Source organism: Tripterygium wilfordii, chromosome 13 (assembly GCF_013401445.1).
Source record: "Tripterygium wilfordii isolate XIE 37 chromosome 13, ASM1340144v1, whole genome shotgun sequence".
NCBI classification, from domain to species: domain Eukaryota; kingdom Viridiplantae; phylum Streptophyta; class Magnoliopsida; order Celastrales; family Celastraceae; genus Tripterygium; species Tripterygium wilfordii.
In genome coordinates this window covers 12,928,625-12,942,515 of record NC_052244.1, presented here as the reverse complement: position 1 = coordinate 12,942,515, position 13,891 = coordinate 12,928,625, and the positions used below count along the sequence as shown (strand labels likewise).

At 39.5% G+C, this 13,891-nt stretch overlaps 1 protein-coding gene and 1 pseudogene across 1 annotated transcript; one reads left to right on the top strand and one right to left on the bottom strand.

Moving 5' to 3' along the window:
* The first annotated feature begins 5,915 nt into the window (after nucleotides 1-5,915).
* LOC120012918 (wall-associated receptor kinase-like 14) lies at nucleotides 5,916-9,808 on the top strand. The gene is made up of 4 exons (XM_038864480.1): nucleotides 5,916-6,320; nucleotides 6,516-7,270; nucleotides 8,156-8,230; nucleotides 8,332-9,808. The coding sequence occupies exons 2-4, from the start codon at nucleotides 6,535-6,537 to the stop codon at nucleotides 9,591-9,593; spliced, it is 2,073 nt and encodes a 690-aa protein (XP_038720408.1). The 5' UTR covers nucleotides 5,916-6,320; nucleotides 6,516-6,534; the 3' UTR covers nucleotides 9,594-9,808.
* Nucleotides 9,809-11,655: 1,847 nt separating this feature from the next.
* On the bottom strand, nucleotides 11,656-13,799 carry LOC120013067 (annotated as a pseudogene).
* Nucleotides 13,800-13,891: the final 92 nt, after the last annotated feature.

The following is a 13,891-nucleotide window of genomic DNA, read 5'->3' as shown; positions in this document are numbered from 1 at the left end:
TTTTACACCCAACATGGAGGCCAATAACATTTCATTTCTCCATATTATCCACAATAAAACTACACCAAAACACCAAATTCCAATACATCCACATCAGTAAAACAGTTATCTCAATACAGCCAAATAAGCAAAACACATTTTACAATACAGTCACATGAGCAAAAGACAACATCTTTGTTGGCCCAATAACATTTTACCATTGCAAGTGCCCTTATAGGAACACTATATTTGCTCTAAATTTGTTGAAGCTATTGGCTAGTTCTTTGTCAAAAACTAATTGGGTGATGACGTAGTGGTGAATCTCTTTGGGGTCAAAACAGTATATGAATTTGGAAGGTCTTGAGTTTGATTTTTATAGTTATAGGGAGCAATGTTTTTGTGGTCACGCGTTGGGTTTCGGTCTAACTTATCTGTTGTCATATGAGAAATTTATGTGCGCGTAAGTCTAATTGTCCGAATTTAAACCCATATCGAAGGACAAACTTGTATAATATCGTTCCCGGTAATCAAAAAAATTGGTCGTCAAGGCATGTGCATCGAGTCATGATAACTGCATGTAAATTTTAAGTACGTTGTTTCTATCAAGGGTCGTGAAATTGGTTTATACATTGATGTTCAGTTCAATATGATCAAAAACTACTCGCTCCCAAATCTAGATGGCATGGCCGCCATAGCACCTGGTATTTCCTCCTCAACCCGCCCATGGCTTGCTCTATTGATTAATCTATGGAATAGGTACGAAAACAAGCTCTAAATTCCGAATTCCATATGCAGCCCAAAAAAAAGTTCTGCAAAGTACAAACAACGTATGATATTATTTGTGGAATGGGAGGGGACTATACTTATTTTAGTTACAATTCTCCTCAAAACCATTCTCAAATAAATTTATATTCTAGCATTATGATTATAAAAAATAATAAAAAAAAACCATGAATTAACATAATTTTTGAGAGAATTTGGGGTTTAATAGTAGTCCCATCCCATTATTCATTTAATTATGTGACAATACTCTTCAAACTCCAAATAATTAGTAAGGACAAAACCTTACACATTCGGCTGCGTATAATCCTCTGAGGATGAGGAAGATTAAGACTGCCACTCTAGGCAGTCACGCAAGTCCCACCGTAATATGGCAACCCACGGATTCTTTGAGCCGTCTATTGGATCTCAAAAACCAGGTGCTGGGGATGAGGAAACAGAAGGCGAAATATGACAAAACCACCGAAGCCTCTCCCTATTTATTTTGACAAAACTCCGAGACTAAAAACATTCCGGGAGTTAGAAAATGGCTTTCGTGTTCTCAGAAACTCCAGCATCTCTTAACCATTCAGAAAATACACACAAAGAAGCTCTTAGTCCTGTCACGACTCAACTCCACCTAAAATCATCAACTCAGTCTTCTTCTCACGAGGCCTTGGACAAAGAAGTCATCCTCAGACGTATTCGTCACCGTAGAAGCTTAAATAAGGTTCGGACTGCTCTCCAAAATCTTGTCGGCGGCTCAGAGCAAGCCAATAAGTGGGTGGACTGCGAGGACGTTTTCTCCAAACCATAGATAGTACTACACCAAGTGTTTTCACCTTCTGCAGTGAGGTGAAGCAATGACAAAGTGTTAGGGTGTTGCTAAAATTAGAGCTCTGGGTGCTAACCTGCAAATCACAGTTCAATAAAATATTTATTCTGAGCAAAATCTATAACTACAAAAAGCTTTCTTTTTTCTTGCAATGAGATGATATAGTCCCTCACCCAGAGCTCTTGGCCTTCCGCTTTCTTAGCTTCACTTCGGTCTTCTCATCCTCGGAGTTGGATAAGAAAACTTGTCTGCAGATGAAAAGCTTCTCTTAATATGAATCTTGTTTTAAAAAGTAAGTTTGTAAAACCTATTAAGAGGCATGCATTGTGTCATACTTTTCACGTGCTGCAAGCAGTTGAACAATGTCGTGTGGTAGCATTCCCTTGCCATTCCAGAGACGATTCCTCAGTTTCAGTTTCTTTCTTCGTCTTGCACACTTTCTTCTCCTTTGGAGCCTTTAGAGGGTGGCGGTGTTAACTTTTGAGCCCATTGTCTGCGACGTTCTTTACCCTCGCGCACAACCCTGCGTGGAGGAAATTATAAAAGCATTGTAACGAGATGTATAGTCCAGAAATGGGAAAAGCCACTCAATAGAGAAATCTAGATAAATCATCATTATTAGAGAGTCAAAAAATACAAAAGCAAAATCTTAGATTCAGCTTAGGGCAGCAAAAGAGAAAAGAAGGGAATGCAAATCAACAACGGCAAATATAATTCAGTACTAGGCAACCAGGGTTTTGTACAACTCTAGTAAACAATGTAGCTTACTACGAAACTTTCCCAATTCCTCATAAGTGGTTTCTGATTTGGATCATCATAATCATCATCAAAGCCTCAATCTATAAGAGAAATCAATTTGAATCCGTTCCACCCTCTTCGTTGTTCGTTCCTAACCTCCTATCTAAACCTATAATTTCCACTAATACTACAGAACATATATACGTTCTCATTACTTCCATTCATGTCTTTTTTCAGTCTCCCACTCTTCCGTTTACTATCAACTGTAGTAAAACTTAAATTTTCACAATTCTTTCTTCGCCCAAGAAAACATCAATAGATCAAACCCACATTCTCCGCTTCTCTTTTCTACCCTCGAGATAATATAGATACTGGTTTTAAGGTTCAGGATCGCGGATCCTGGTTTCAGCATTTGACATGTTGGGATAGTAGGTTACGGGTCTAGGGATTAGGATTTAGTATCTAAGATCAAGGGTTCGGGTTTATGGCTAGTCTAACAAACAACTAAGAGACTAATGTAAAATTATTCCTCGTTAATCCTTGATGTATACCAAAAGCACACATCTTTTGGCAGCTTAAATCTCACACTAAAACATGACAACAGATGCAAACAACAGAACATCATGAATTCCTTCTCATTTCTTTACAACCTTGTTCTTGGACATAACAAAGGAAGCTTGCCTGTGACAAGGTTAAAATTTTCTTAGAGGAAAAGGCCAATCCATATTGCTTTAGATAGTCTTCGAGGTGGTGCGTGCTTCAGATAAATATAAGGATTATAGCATTCGGAAACGCTGCATACAATTCATTCCTTAATAAATAAAAACAGTGATCAAACGACAAGAATTTGCCAGAACAATATCCATGGACAATGCAAATATTCTTCAACCATAGGACCATACTCTCAAGCAAGTAAGCAAACCAAAACCTGAAAGAATCAAACACAAAATTCATGTCGAATAATACCTGGCTTTGTTTTCTTTTTGAACTCTTATTATCTCTTCGTTCTGCTTTATTCCCAGCAAAACGCCACCATAAAAAAAAATCACAACGACTCTATTCTCCAGTATCATCGACAACGAAGGAGCAACGTTATAGAAACCTGTTCCAACTTGAATTCCTCCAGCGCGTCAGAATCGTTATCTTCTCTGTCGGACATCTGTGCTTATTCGAGTTTTCAAAATCTGATGCTTATTAGGGTTTAAGGATGCCTCAAAGTCGCAGCTCCGGTGGGTTGTCGGCTCTTCGCTTCCTGCCGGCGTGAATATGCATTTTCAGTTTTAGGAATTAGGAGAGAAGCTGATCCTTATTTGGGCCAGGTATTTCTTAACCAAGGTCCAGCCCATCCCGTAAAAATTGGTAGCATTATGGGCCGAGATGAGCCCATAAAGGTAAGCAAGACCAAGGATGAAGGCTTACTTGGGCCAGGTATCTCTTAATCAAGGTCCAGCTCATCCCATAACAATTCGTAGCACTATGGCCCGAGATAAGCCCATTAAGGTAAGTAGGACCAAGAATGAAGGAGCCGCGAATTTAGTGATGGCAAAACTCTGTTTAGTACGGATGACTGAATTTGTGACTCGCATTAAACAAAAATTTTAAGTTATATGTCACAACACACAATTTTTTGGAATATGTGCATCTTTGTTTATGTTATAAAACACAAATGAATTTTCTAATCCAATCTTGATTATCATTGTAAGATATTGTTCGTAAATCCAAATTCAAACACATATCCATCATAGGACTTCCAAGACTAGCAGCTTTAAAATGCATCTCATTAAGTTAAGGAAATTCATGGGTTTGTAAACTGTCCATTTAGATCCTTATTTTAGAGACATTATTGTTTAGAAACATTAATGAACTCTCTAACCCAATATTACCTATCATTGCAAGGTATTGATGCTTTTCCAAGTCCAAGTCCATACCCATCATAGGACTTCGAGGATCTTAAAGAGTTTACGACTTTAAAATGCGTCTTATTGAGTCAATAATGAGCTTGTAAACTGTCCATTTTATCTTTATGTTAGCGTTGTGGGAATTTTCTCAACAAGCATTGCAGCATAATTTCGAACCTTAATTTAAAAGTTATTTAAGAAAATAAAGCATCAAAAACATAAAAGAGAGACAGACAATATTGAGTAAATAGAGGAGTATAATAAGTCAATAATCACACATCAAGATCAAGTAGACTGATTATATCAAAATCAAACCCTTGTGTTCTTATCCAAATCCATCTCATCATAATCATATCATGTGGCTACTCTCCCTGCATGATTATCTAAGCAGCCGCTGATGATTACAAATTTTACATATTACTGTTTTGCAAATATAAGACCAATCATATGACATATATTGTCAAATTTATTAAACTTGGGACATTTTGGAAACCACAACCTACAAGGCTACAACCTTACCGCTAAAACGGGGGAGGATTAGGTCAAAAACTTTAGGTTGCATGAGAGAGTGAATTGGGTATTCATATCAAACATGGCAATTTAGGACATGACAGGTTTAGGCTTGTGGTCATACAGAGACAGTAGGGTAGATTTCCAAACCAAATTGTTGTCCTACCACGTGCCCAAATCTCACTAAAAGGAATGAAGGGAAAAAAAAACATGGAAAAAAGGGTTGAAAATTTCACAAGCTATGGTAAATTAGTAATATGACCTAGTGGGGTCTAGAGAGAGAATTGGGTGATAAATCTATCTTTTGTCAAATGTCGTAAAGTGAGAACTTTATCTAACGAGTTGGATTTTATGTTCATATTGAATTTTTAATGAATAAATTTGTATGATATCATTTATTACCGATTTATTTTTTTATCGAATAAATCGGTAAGAAATGACATCATACAAATTTATTCATTGAAAATTCAACAGATGAATGTAGAAAGAGTAATTAACACGGCATATTTAATTTGTAGGTGAAGAGAGGTCAGTCCCGTCCCGCACTGCAAAGAAGTTTTCTTCTTGACGTGAAGAAATAGAACCCAAAAGCCAAAGCCCAAAGTCCATTTCAATTGGGGCAACAAACGGTCAAATAATGCTGCTTAAATTAATTTAATTGTTCTTGGTTTCCAGATAATTGTTTAATTAAACCCATGACATAAATGAAAAGGAGGGACTGAATAGTGTATGTTCTATTGGTCTTGGTCAAGTTAGGAGAAAAGTCTACAATCCTGCCTGAAAGTAAAGGTTGGGCTTCCATTGTCAATAGATTTGGCTGTTATGGGAACTATAGTCAAATGGGTAAAAGCTGATACCCTCCTCCTTCACGGCAAAGATGTCCCCATTGCACCAGTGGCTCAAGCCCACTCTAGTTAGTTTTAATCAATCAATTATCTCCAATTGACAATATCACCCTTGTGTCCATGTCCATGACTCATTTCGTACATTGATATTTCTCATCTTATGATAGAGTAAATTAACCAAAATTCGATACGTAATTACAAAGATATTATTTAATGAAAATCTAACTCAAAGAATTTGGATTCTATGCAATTTGACTTGAAAGGTAAACAACACCGAAATCGAATATAGCGTGGGTCCTGCGACCGCTATATATGTCTATGGTGGTGGTAGCCTACCTAAACCCCCAAATTCATCAAACCCCATCCTAAATAGAAAAATGGTCGTAAGATGATGGTGTATCCACACATATTAGAACACTTTTGTTTTAGTCAAATCCACCTTTATGATTGCGTGCTGACTGTAATGATATTCTTTCAACTTCAAATGGGGGTTCCTGTAAATTCCTTTACCTCCTTCCCCGGCCATGGAATTTAGGTAGGGTGCTCATAAGAAAACAAGAAGCTTTTTCTTCATTTTTCTCTCAATGACTACCGAGCTCTCAAGGTTTAAAGTTTAAACTTTACTGGGTTTCTGTTCTTTTCGAGGATTGAATAGTTGATCAAACAGACCTATCAAGGTTTCAACTTTACGAGGTTTCTTTGTTTTTCGAGGATTGAATATTTGAACCATTGAAGCCGTTGAAGACAAGTTCAGAGGTAAGACTCTCATAGATACACAACGAAACCCAGTACTTTTATGGTCTTCAGAGTCCATTTATTGATATTGATGGTTTCCCAACAGTATCCAGGTTTCGCCATTAATTGCCTTTTCTTTTTTCTCCATCTTTCTTTAACTTGTTTTATGTGAATCGAATCTTCATCTTCTTAGGCTTTATTTTTTTTACGTTGCAGAAGCTGATGCCTTTGCAAAATGAATCTTCATCTCCAACCAACAATCTTTGTGCTCGTTTTTTCAACTTTCGTGGTCACTTTAATCGGAGCTCACAACTGCAGTAACTCCTGTGGAACTGGAACATCTGCTAGGTCCGTACAATACCCATTTGGGTTCTCTTCGGGTTGCCCGATCCGATTGAACTGTAGCTCCGACACTGGCGCAGTCCAAATTGGAGAGTTTTTTGTCCACAATATTACCCCCAACGGCATCCTAGTCGATCTCCCGCCGAAATGCGACCGACCCATCAACTCAATCGAGCCGCTTTTTGGTCTCAATTATGCTATGGCATGGCAGAACAGTCTGCTTTTCCAAAATTGTACTGATTCGCTTAATGGGTGTGTTATTCCGACGAGTATGGTCACTCGCCGATTCAACTCTCAGAGCTGCGATCCTAATCAAAGCAACAACATAAGCTGCGTCGCTCAGGATAATAAGGGAATTGATGTCTTGAGTTACGAGAACGTGAACAGGACTCCGTGCGCTGTCTTGTTCTCTTCCATTTCCGTTGACTCGGATGACTCGGGATACTCGCTCCAGTTTCAGAGGATTGAGTTGGGATGGTGGCTTAGTGGGTCTTGTGTTGCTGCTAATGATTGTGATCGAAATGCCAATTGCACGAGCATTCAGCTCTCCAATGGTAACGGTTACAGATGCCGGTGTAAACCAGGGTTTGAAGGTGATGGTTTCGCCGCCGGCGATGGTTGCCGGAAAGGTGAGTCAACTCTTAACATGATGACTCTTACTAGTTGAATTAATTAAATTTTCTTGGGTATTCGGTGGCTGGAGTAATTGACTGTTGACTAATATGGCTGTTTTGGTGTTTGAATGACCAATTTGAGGATAACGCGTCATTGACATTTTTTGTGTTGACTATTTGCTCTTCATCTGCATTTGACTGACGCCATTATCACACCTCAAGATCAATGTAGCACTTGCAGCTGCTTCTAAAAATGTTCTACCAATCGATAGATTACATATATGTGGATGTTATTTTTGCATCCATGGGAATGTCCGCACTGGGTACCTCTATTGGCGTTCTTACCCTCTCTCGCGGAATTATTTGGGGAAAATATCTCGCATTCCCTACTTGAACCCATTACCTTTTCGAAACCAAAAAGTGAGTACCCAAGTGACCATCCTATAATAAATCCGTGAGGGGGAGGGTAGGAAAGCCCGAAGAGGTACCCTAGAGTGGACAATCCCTTCGATGCAAAAATCGCATCCACAATATATAACACTATTGTCAAAGCATATTATTTACACCTATTCAATCATTAGACCTCCTGCATGTTTTCAATACGTGAAGTTCAAAATTTTCTTGCTGATAGGTTGGGTAGATTTTTATCAGCACCAATTCATGTGTTTAATGGAGAATGTTTCAAATGGACGGAGATCCTCAAATTATATATCTATTGTCAAATTTGAGTTGGAAAGTTATAATACTTATCAAACAAGTATAATTACCGGAGAATGTTATGAAATTATGACATTGAAGTTTGTTTTGAAATGCATGATTTTTCATTTGAGCAAACAGACATTTGACGTTTCAAAATGAAGGTCTTTGCTGATCTCTGTTACCTCTGATTTTGGCAACCAGTTGCAGATTGCAATCCTTCGAAGTATATGGCCGGCCGATGTGGAGGAACTACTAGAGTCCCTGCTCTTGTGGCAGGTAGGTCTTATTGTGATTGAGGTCTCGAAGATGAAAGAAAACAGATGTCGTATGACATTTCCATCATTTTGTCAGCATAATTTACATTGTTTTGTTCTCAGGGTTTGTAGCTGGAGCTGTGTTGATGGCTCTTCTGGGCACTGCATGTTTTTTTATCCGCCGTCGATCCACTTTGAAAGATCGACTAAGTGCAAAACGTCTTATATGTGAAGCTGCTGGAAATTCTAGTGTTCCATTTTATCCATACAAGGAAATTGAGAGAGCCACCAATTTCTTCTCGGAGAAACAAAGGCTTGGGACTGGCGCATACGGTACAGTTTATGCAGGAAAACTCCATGATGAGTGGGTTGCCATCAAGATGTTCAGACATAGAGATACGGATAGCATTGATCAAGTCATGAATGAAATTAAGCTCCTCTCCTCTGTGAGCCACCGGAATCTAGTCCGTCTCTTAGGTTGCTGCGTAGAGGAAGGCGAGCCAATACTTATCTATGAATTCATGCCTAATGGGACTCTTTCTCAGCATCTTCAAAGAGAGAGGGGCAAAGGGCTTCCATGGACGATACGCCTCATCATTGCTGCTGAAACTGCTAATGCTATTGCCTATCTCCACTCTGCTGTAAACCCGCCAATTTACCACCGCGATATCAAATCGAGCAATATACTCTTGGATTACAATTACAACTCTAAGGTAGCGGATTTCGGTCTTTCTAGACTTGGTATGATTGAATCATCCCACATCTCAACAGCCCCACAAGGGACTCCAGGCTATCTTGATCCTGAATATCATCAATATTTCCATCTATCTGATAAAAGCGATGTCTACAGTTTCGGGGTAGTTCTTGTAGAGATCATAACTGCATTGAAAGTTGTTGATTTCTCTCGTCCTCACAGTGAGGTGAATTTGGCTGCACTTGCTGTTGATAGGATTGGGAGAGGTTGTGTGGATGAAATCATAGATCCACACCTTGAACCACATAGGGATGCTTGGACTCTCTCGTCTATTCATAACGTTGCGGAACTGGCATTTAGATGTCTTTCATATCATAGAGACATGAGGCCAACTATGATGGAAGTGGCAGAAGAGCTCGAACGTTTAAGGCTTAGCTCATGGGTTCCCACATCACCCGCTGCATCCTCTTGCTCATTCTCTGACCATGGAAGTGAGGCGTCAATGGGAGGTATAACTGTGAAGAAGCCAGTGGTAGGGAGTAGGAGACTGGTTCTTCCAGCAAGAGCAATAGAATGTCTGCCCTCCCTAGAGGAGGTGAAGGATAGTTCTCCAGTTTCGGTGCATGATCCTTGGTTAAGTGATCAGAGTTCGCCTTCAACAAGCAGTTTGTTAAGTAATGTAGTTCAATGATCTCAAATCTGCTGCTCTTGGGTGTTTTGCTAATATGGTTGAGGTCTATTAAAGTTTGTCATGTTTCACTGCTTATAGAATCTCTTACGTACATTCTGTATTCTTAAATCTATGAACTCTTGATACTGATAATGTTACAGGCAAAAGATGTAGCAATTACAGATACATATTTAAGTATATAAAGTGAGAATTTTAGCTGATACTTGCCATAAGCATTTGTAGTTTTGCAGAAAATATGAAACTTTGAGCTTTCTTCAAATGATTTGGCAATGTATTTGTGCTTGGCCATATCTTGTGATTGATCTTTTTGTGAGATTCCCTTATTTGGAAGCAATTGAAACATGTGGTCCTGCAAGAAAATAAATGGAAGGCCTAAGCTTTGAGCACAAAGACTTTGACTGTTTGATTAGCCACTCGGTGATAACCTAGTTGGTTACCTCTCTGGACTTGAGAGTTTACAGTGCCGGAGGTCGGGAGTTTTAACCAACCAACTCGGATATTTTCTCATGAAATTCTGATTTAGTGAGCTTATCCCACTTTTGGGCCTTATCCACATAGGCTTCGGTTCAATCTTTTCTGTGGCTATCGCTAACATAGTGCGGATTGTTCTGACGGTTCGAAGTTTACGTCCACTTAATTTTTTGAAGGGTAACTTAACTTTTCAAATAGCATGTTGGGTTGAATGGTTATTGGGTTACCAAAGACATTGACTATTAAAAGGCATAACCATGGTCATCATAGAGAAGGGGACAGAACAGGCAATTTTTTTCCTAAATGTTTTTGCTTTGAAGTCACTATTGGGCTGTCAAATGAGTGCAACTGGGGCTGCAACTCGCAAGAGGAAGAGAGATTTATGGCTTCCATGAAATGATAATATGTGGACTGCCTCTCTTTCAAGACTATTCTATCACATCTGCCACTTAAAGAACGATTGGTAGAAGAATTTGTTCTAGTGCTTAAAAGAGGAACACAAAAAATGACAATAGACAGATAATTTTCAGTGGTCCTGTTCTTGGTATCACATCACATCATATTATGGAACGAGCCAAGTGATCTCCAACTTCTTCTCCTTCTTCATAAATAGAGGCCCGACTTTCTTTTTCAACAGGAATAGAGAGAAAAACAGAGCTTCTTAGCGATGTTGATGCCAGTTCTTGGAGCATGCTTGAAGGCCAACAACGCACATCCACTGGCATTGGACATCTAGTCCGCCAACATCGTAAAATATTCATTTTGTTCACCGAAATATGACTCGTTTCAACTTAGTTGTTGAGGTTTTAAATTTCTCAACTTAGTTACTCAATATTGAAATTTTCTCTTGACGGAAAATGATGGTTGCCAGCTAGAGTGTCACGACGTGACATTGCCACCGGAGTGCCGCATGACAATTTTTACCCAGTCAACTGCTGCTGACGGCCTGACTTGTAATTTTTAAAGGAAAGAAAGAAAGAAAAAAACATGAAATTTCGTTATGCTTTGTTGTCCTTCTGCAGTGCTTTTTCTTCATTGGAGAGGAGGGTTCATCAGTGGGAAAGTGCAAGACAACATTCCAGATTCTCTCATAAAATGCAGAGACATTCAAGATCAACACATCCATTCCTTTTCTATCAATATTTTTCATGTTTCCCCGTAATACTTTTATGTGTATGGTTGTGGAGTCTTTCATGGCTAACAAGGTTTTGGTCTGTAGTTTCTTCCTTGGTTACTGTTAAATACACAATGACCGTACACTCCTCCAGGTTATTTTCAAATTGATCGATGTGAATCCCGCACCATAGGCATAAATAAACCAATGCTTAGCCCGCTGAACTGAGCACTGGCGTGTTGATGCTCGTTAGATTCCCAACTAGTAATTGCGATGGTCCCTTCAGCTTCTTCCTTCAGCAAGGCAACAAGTTCAGGGACAAGAACACTACGCTAATTTTTCTTGTCCTACAGCAGATAAAATAATTGTGTCTAGTCAAGTTTGTGCATTCTGTTTCTAACATACACCGCCAGTCTGCCATTTTTCTGGTCTCCTCAACGAGGATTGAAACACAGCACTGAAACAAGCAATCCCTTATGGCAAATAAAAATCCAGCCAGAAAACAACCTAACTCCTAGCCATTGTCTTTTGGATAGCAACCAAGTTTTTTTTTTATCAAATACTGAACCTGCTGGTCAGAAATTATCCACAGTTGTCATATACAGCTAGCTCAAGTCCATTGAGGCTCTTCCATAGTGTACTGCTCTCTAATTGAATGCTCAGATGGCATGTTCAGTAACAAACTTGATTTAGATGAAGATACCAACACGGGCGAGTTGGGAAATGAATTACCTTTTTACAAATGTCACCGGGGACAAGTTATCGACCACTCTGAAAGGGGAAGCTAGCATCTAGCCATGGCTTCTGGGATCAACAACTTGGTGCACCTTCCTGGATTCAGCACTTGTATAATGTCCTACAACGTGAGCATGGGGAACATATTCTTCACCACAGGCGAAGGCATCCACATTCTCAAGGAAGTACCGCTGCGGAAGCTTTCCAACTACATTACCTTCTTCATTACCGTCTTTGTCCAGGAATGCAATGTGTGGAATACCCTCAACGCCAAACTCATCAAGCTCCTGTTCCCACTTTGTGTTGTCAACAAAGCATAATGAAGTTCACATGATCCCTAAAACAAAAACAGTGACAAGTCACATCAAGATAGTTGAAGTGGATAAACAAGAAGAGACTATCCTCGGGACATATATTCCGAGAAAATTAAGCATCAACCTTTCTCTTCTTCTTTTTTTTTTAAATTTTTTTTTTAAGAAATATACTCAAAGATAGGGCTAAAAGAAAAAGAAGACCGAGATAACGCAGAGCTAGAATAAAGCACCAAGAAGCCTAGGTAGGGGATGTAGACAACCCAGCAGAGACGATGACAACCTCAAAAGAGTTTACTATGTGAGGGAATGGTCAATCCCCTAAAAATATCTAATATAAACTCTCCATGCTACTTGGACTTATCTTCTCATTACCAATTATTCCCGGGTTACTATCACCGGCCTCAGACTGAACACAGAAAAGTTAAAACCTAACAAAATTGGAAATGTTTCCTCATCACTGTCATACATGTAACACCAAATAATCAAAATTCACCAAGGGCTAAAAGGGTATCTCTTCAGGTTTTGAAAACAAAAAGGTGCACACATTAGAATCTGTGCTTTACAGGAAGTAAACATTAGATATCCTCAAGCTTTAATCAAACTATACTAATTTTGTACAAGAGCGGAGGATCATTACTTGTACAGCTGCTCAACGACCCTGTAGACATCTGGAGCTAATTTGCGGCAAACCGCACACCAATCTGCATAGAACTCCACAACAGTGGGCTTCCCATTTGAGAGGGCCTGCACCAATCAAGCCAAAAAGAGAGTAAGCAAATATTATAATCAGCTTGACAGCAGAACATGCAAGAATATATGCAAGCCATACATTGATTACCCAGTATGAATTAATTTGAAAGTACAAGCTGAATCGAGATTGTTAAATCTCCAGGACAGGGGAGAAGGACAATTCAATGAAAGCCGCTTTTTTTGTTGGGGCGACAGAAGGTAGAGGTATGAACTGGCGCCCAACGTTAAGATATTGTGTATTTATTTCAGGAAATGTTCCTGCCTCCCCCACTAAACCATGACCTTGTGCAGATATAAAGAAATGTGAGCGGACAAACCTCTTCATAAGGCAATGCAGCAGCCGATAGGTCCTTCAACGAAACACCAAAATCAAGCCGAGCGGAAAGAAAGAGCCCCACGGCGGCAAGCGTAGAAATAACCGCGCTTTGCTTATTGAGGTTTTTATTCTGAAATTCAGGGAGCCCAGCATCCACATAGAAACTTGTCGCTGCATCTTGGTCGGAATCCTTTTCCTGCACCAAAGATATTCTTTGTATACAAAAGAAAAAGAGAGATCGATTCAGGCGAAAGACAGAGGATTGAAGAACATACAGACGTTGTGGAGGTTTCAGTCGGATTGGGGTCTGTTTGACAAGCTACGCCCTGAAATCTGCGGCGCAAGTAGCCGTACGTTTTGAGGAGCGGAGGAGCTGGAGACTGACTAGGCATTTGAAAACATGAACATGGTCTTAACTGTAAACTCCAACGGCGGTCGAGGTCGAGGCCACCACGCGAGCCATGGCATACCATGAATGCAAACTAAAAATTAAATAACAAGTGGGTTTTGCACAATCGCTTCTTTTTGTGTGGATAAAGATCCTCCACGTCTGGATTAGTCATCAACAGTAATCATGGATAAGGTTGATTAGTTAAAT

Excerpts from the sequence above, each read along its gene's own strand:
- LOC120012918 (XM_038864480.1), top strand. The coding sequence starts at position 6,535 with ATGAATCTTCATCTCCAACCAACAATCTTTGTGCTCGTTTTTTCAACT. Across the intron at positions 7,271-8,155 it reads CGGCGATGGTTGCCGGAAAG|TTGCAGATTGCAATCCTTCG; the intron begins GTGAGTCAACTC and ends TTTGGCAACCAG. Across the intron at positions 8,231-8,331 it reads AGTCCCTGCTCTTGTGGCAG|GGTTTGTAGCTGGAGCTGTG; the intron begins GTAGGTCTTATT and ends TTTTGTTCTCAG.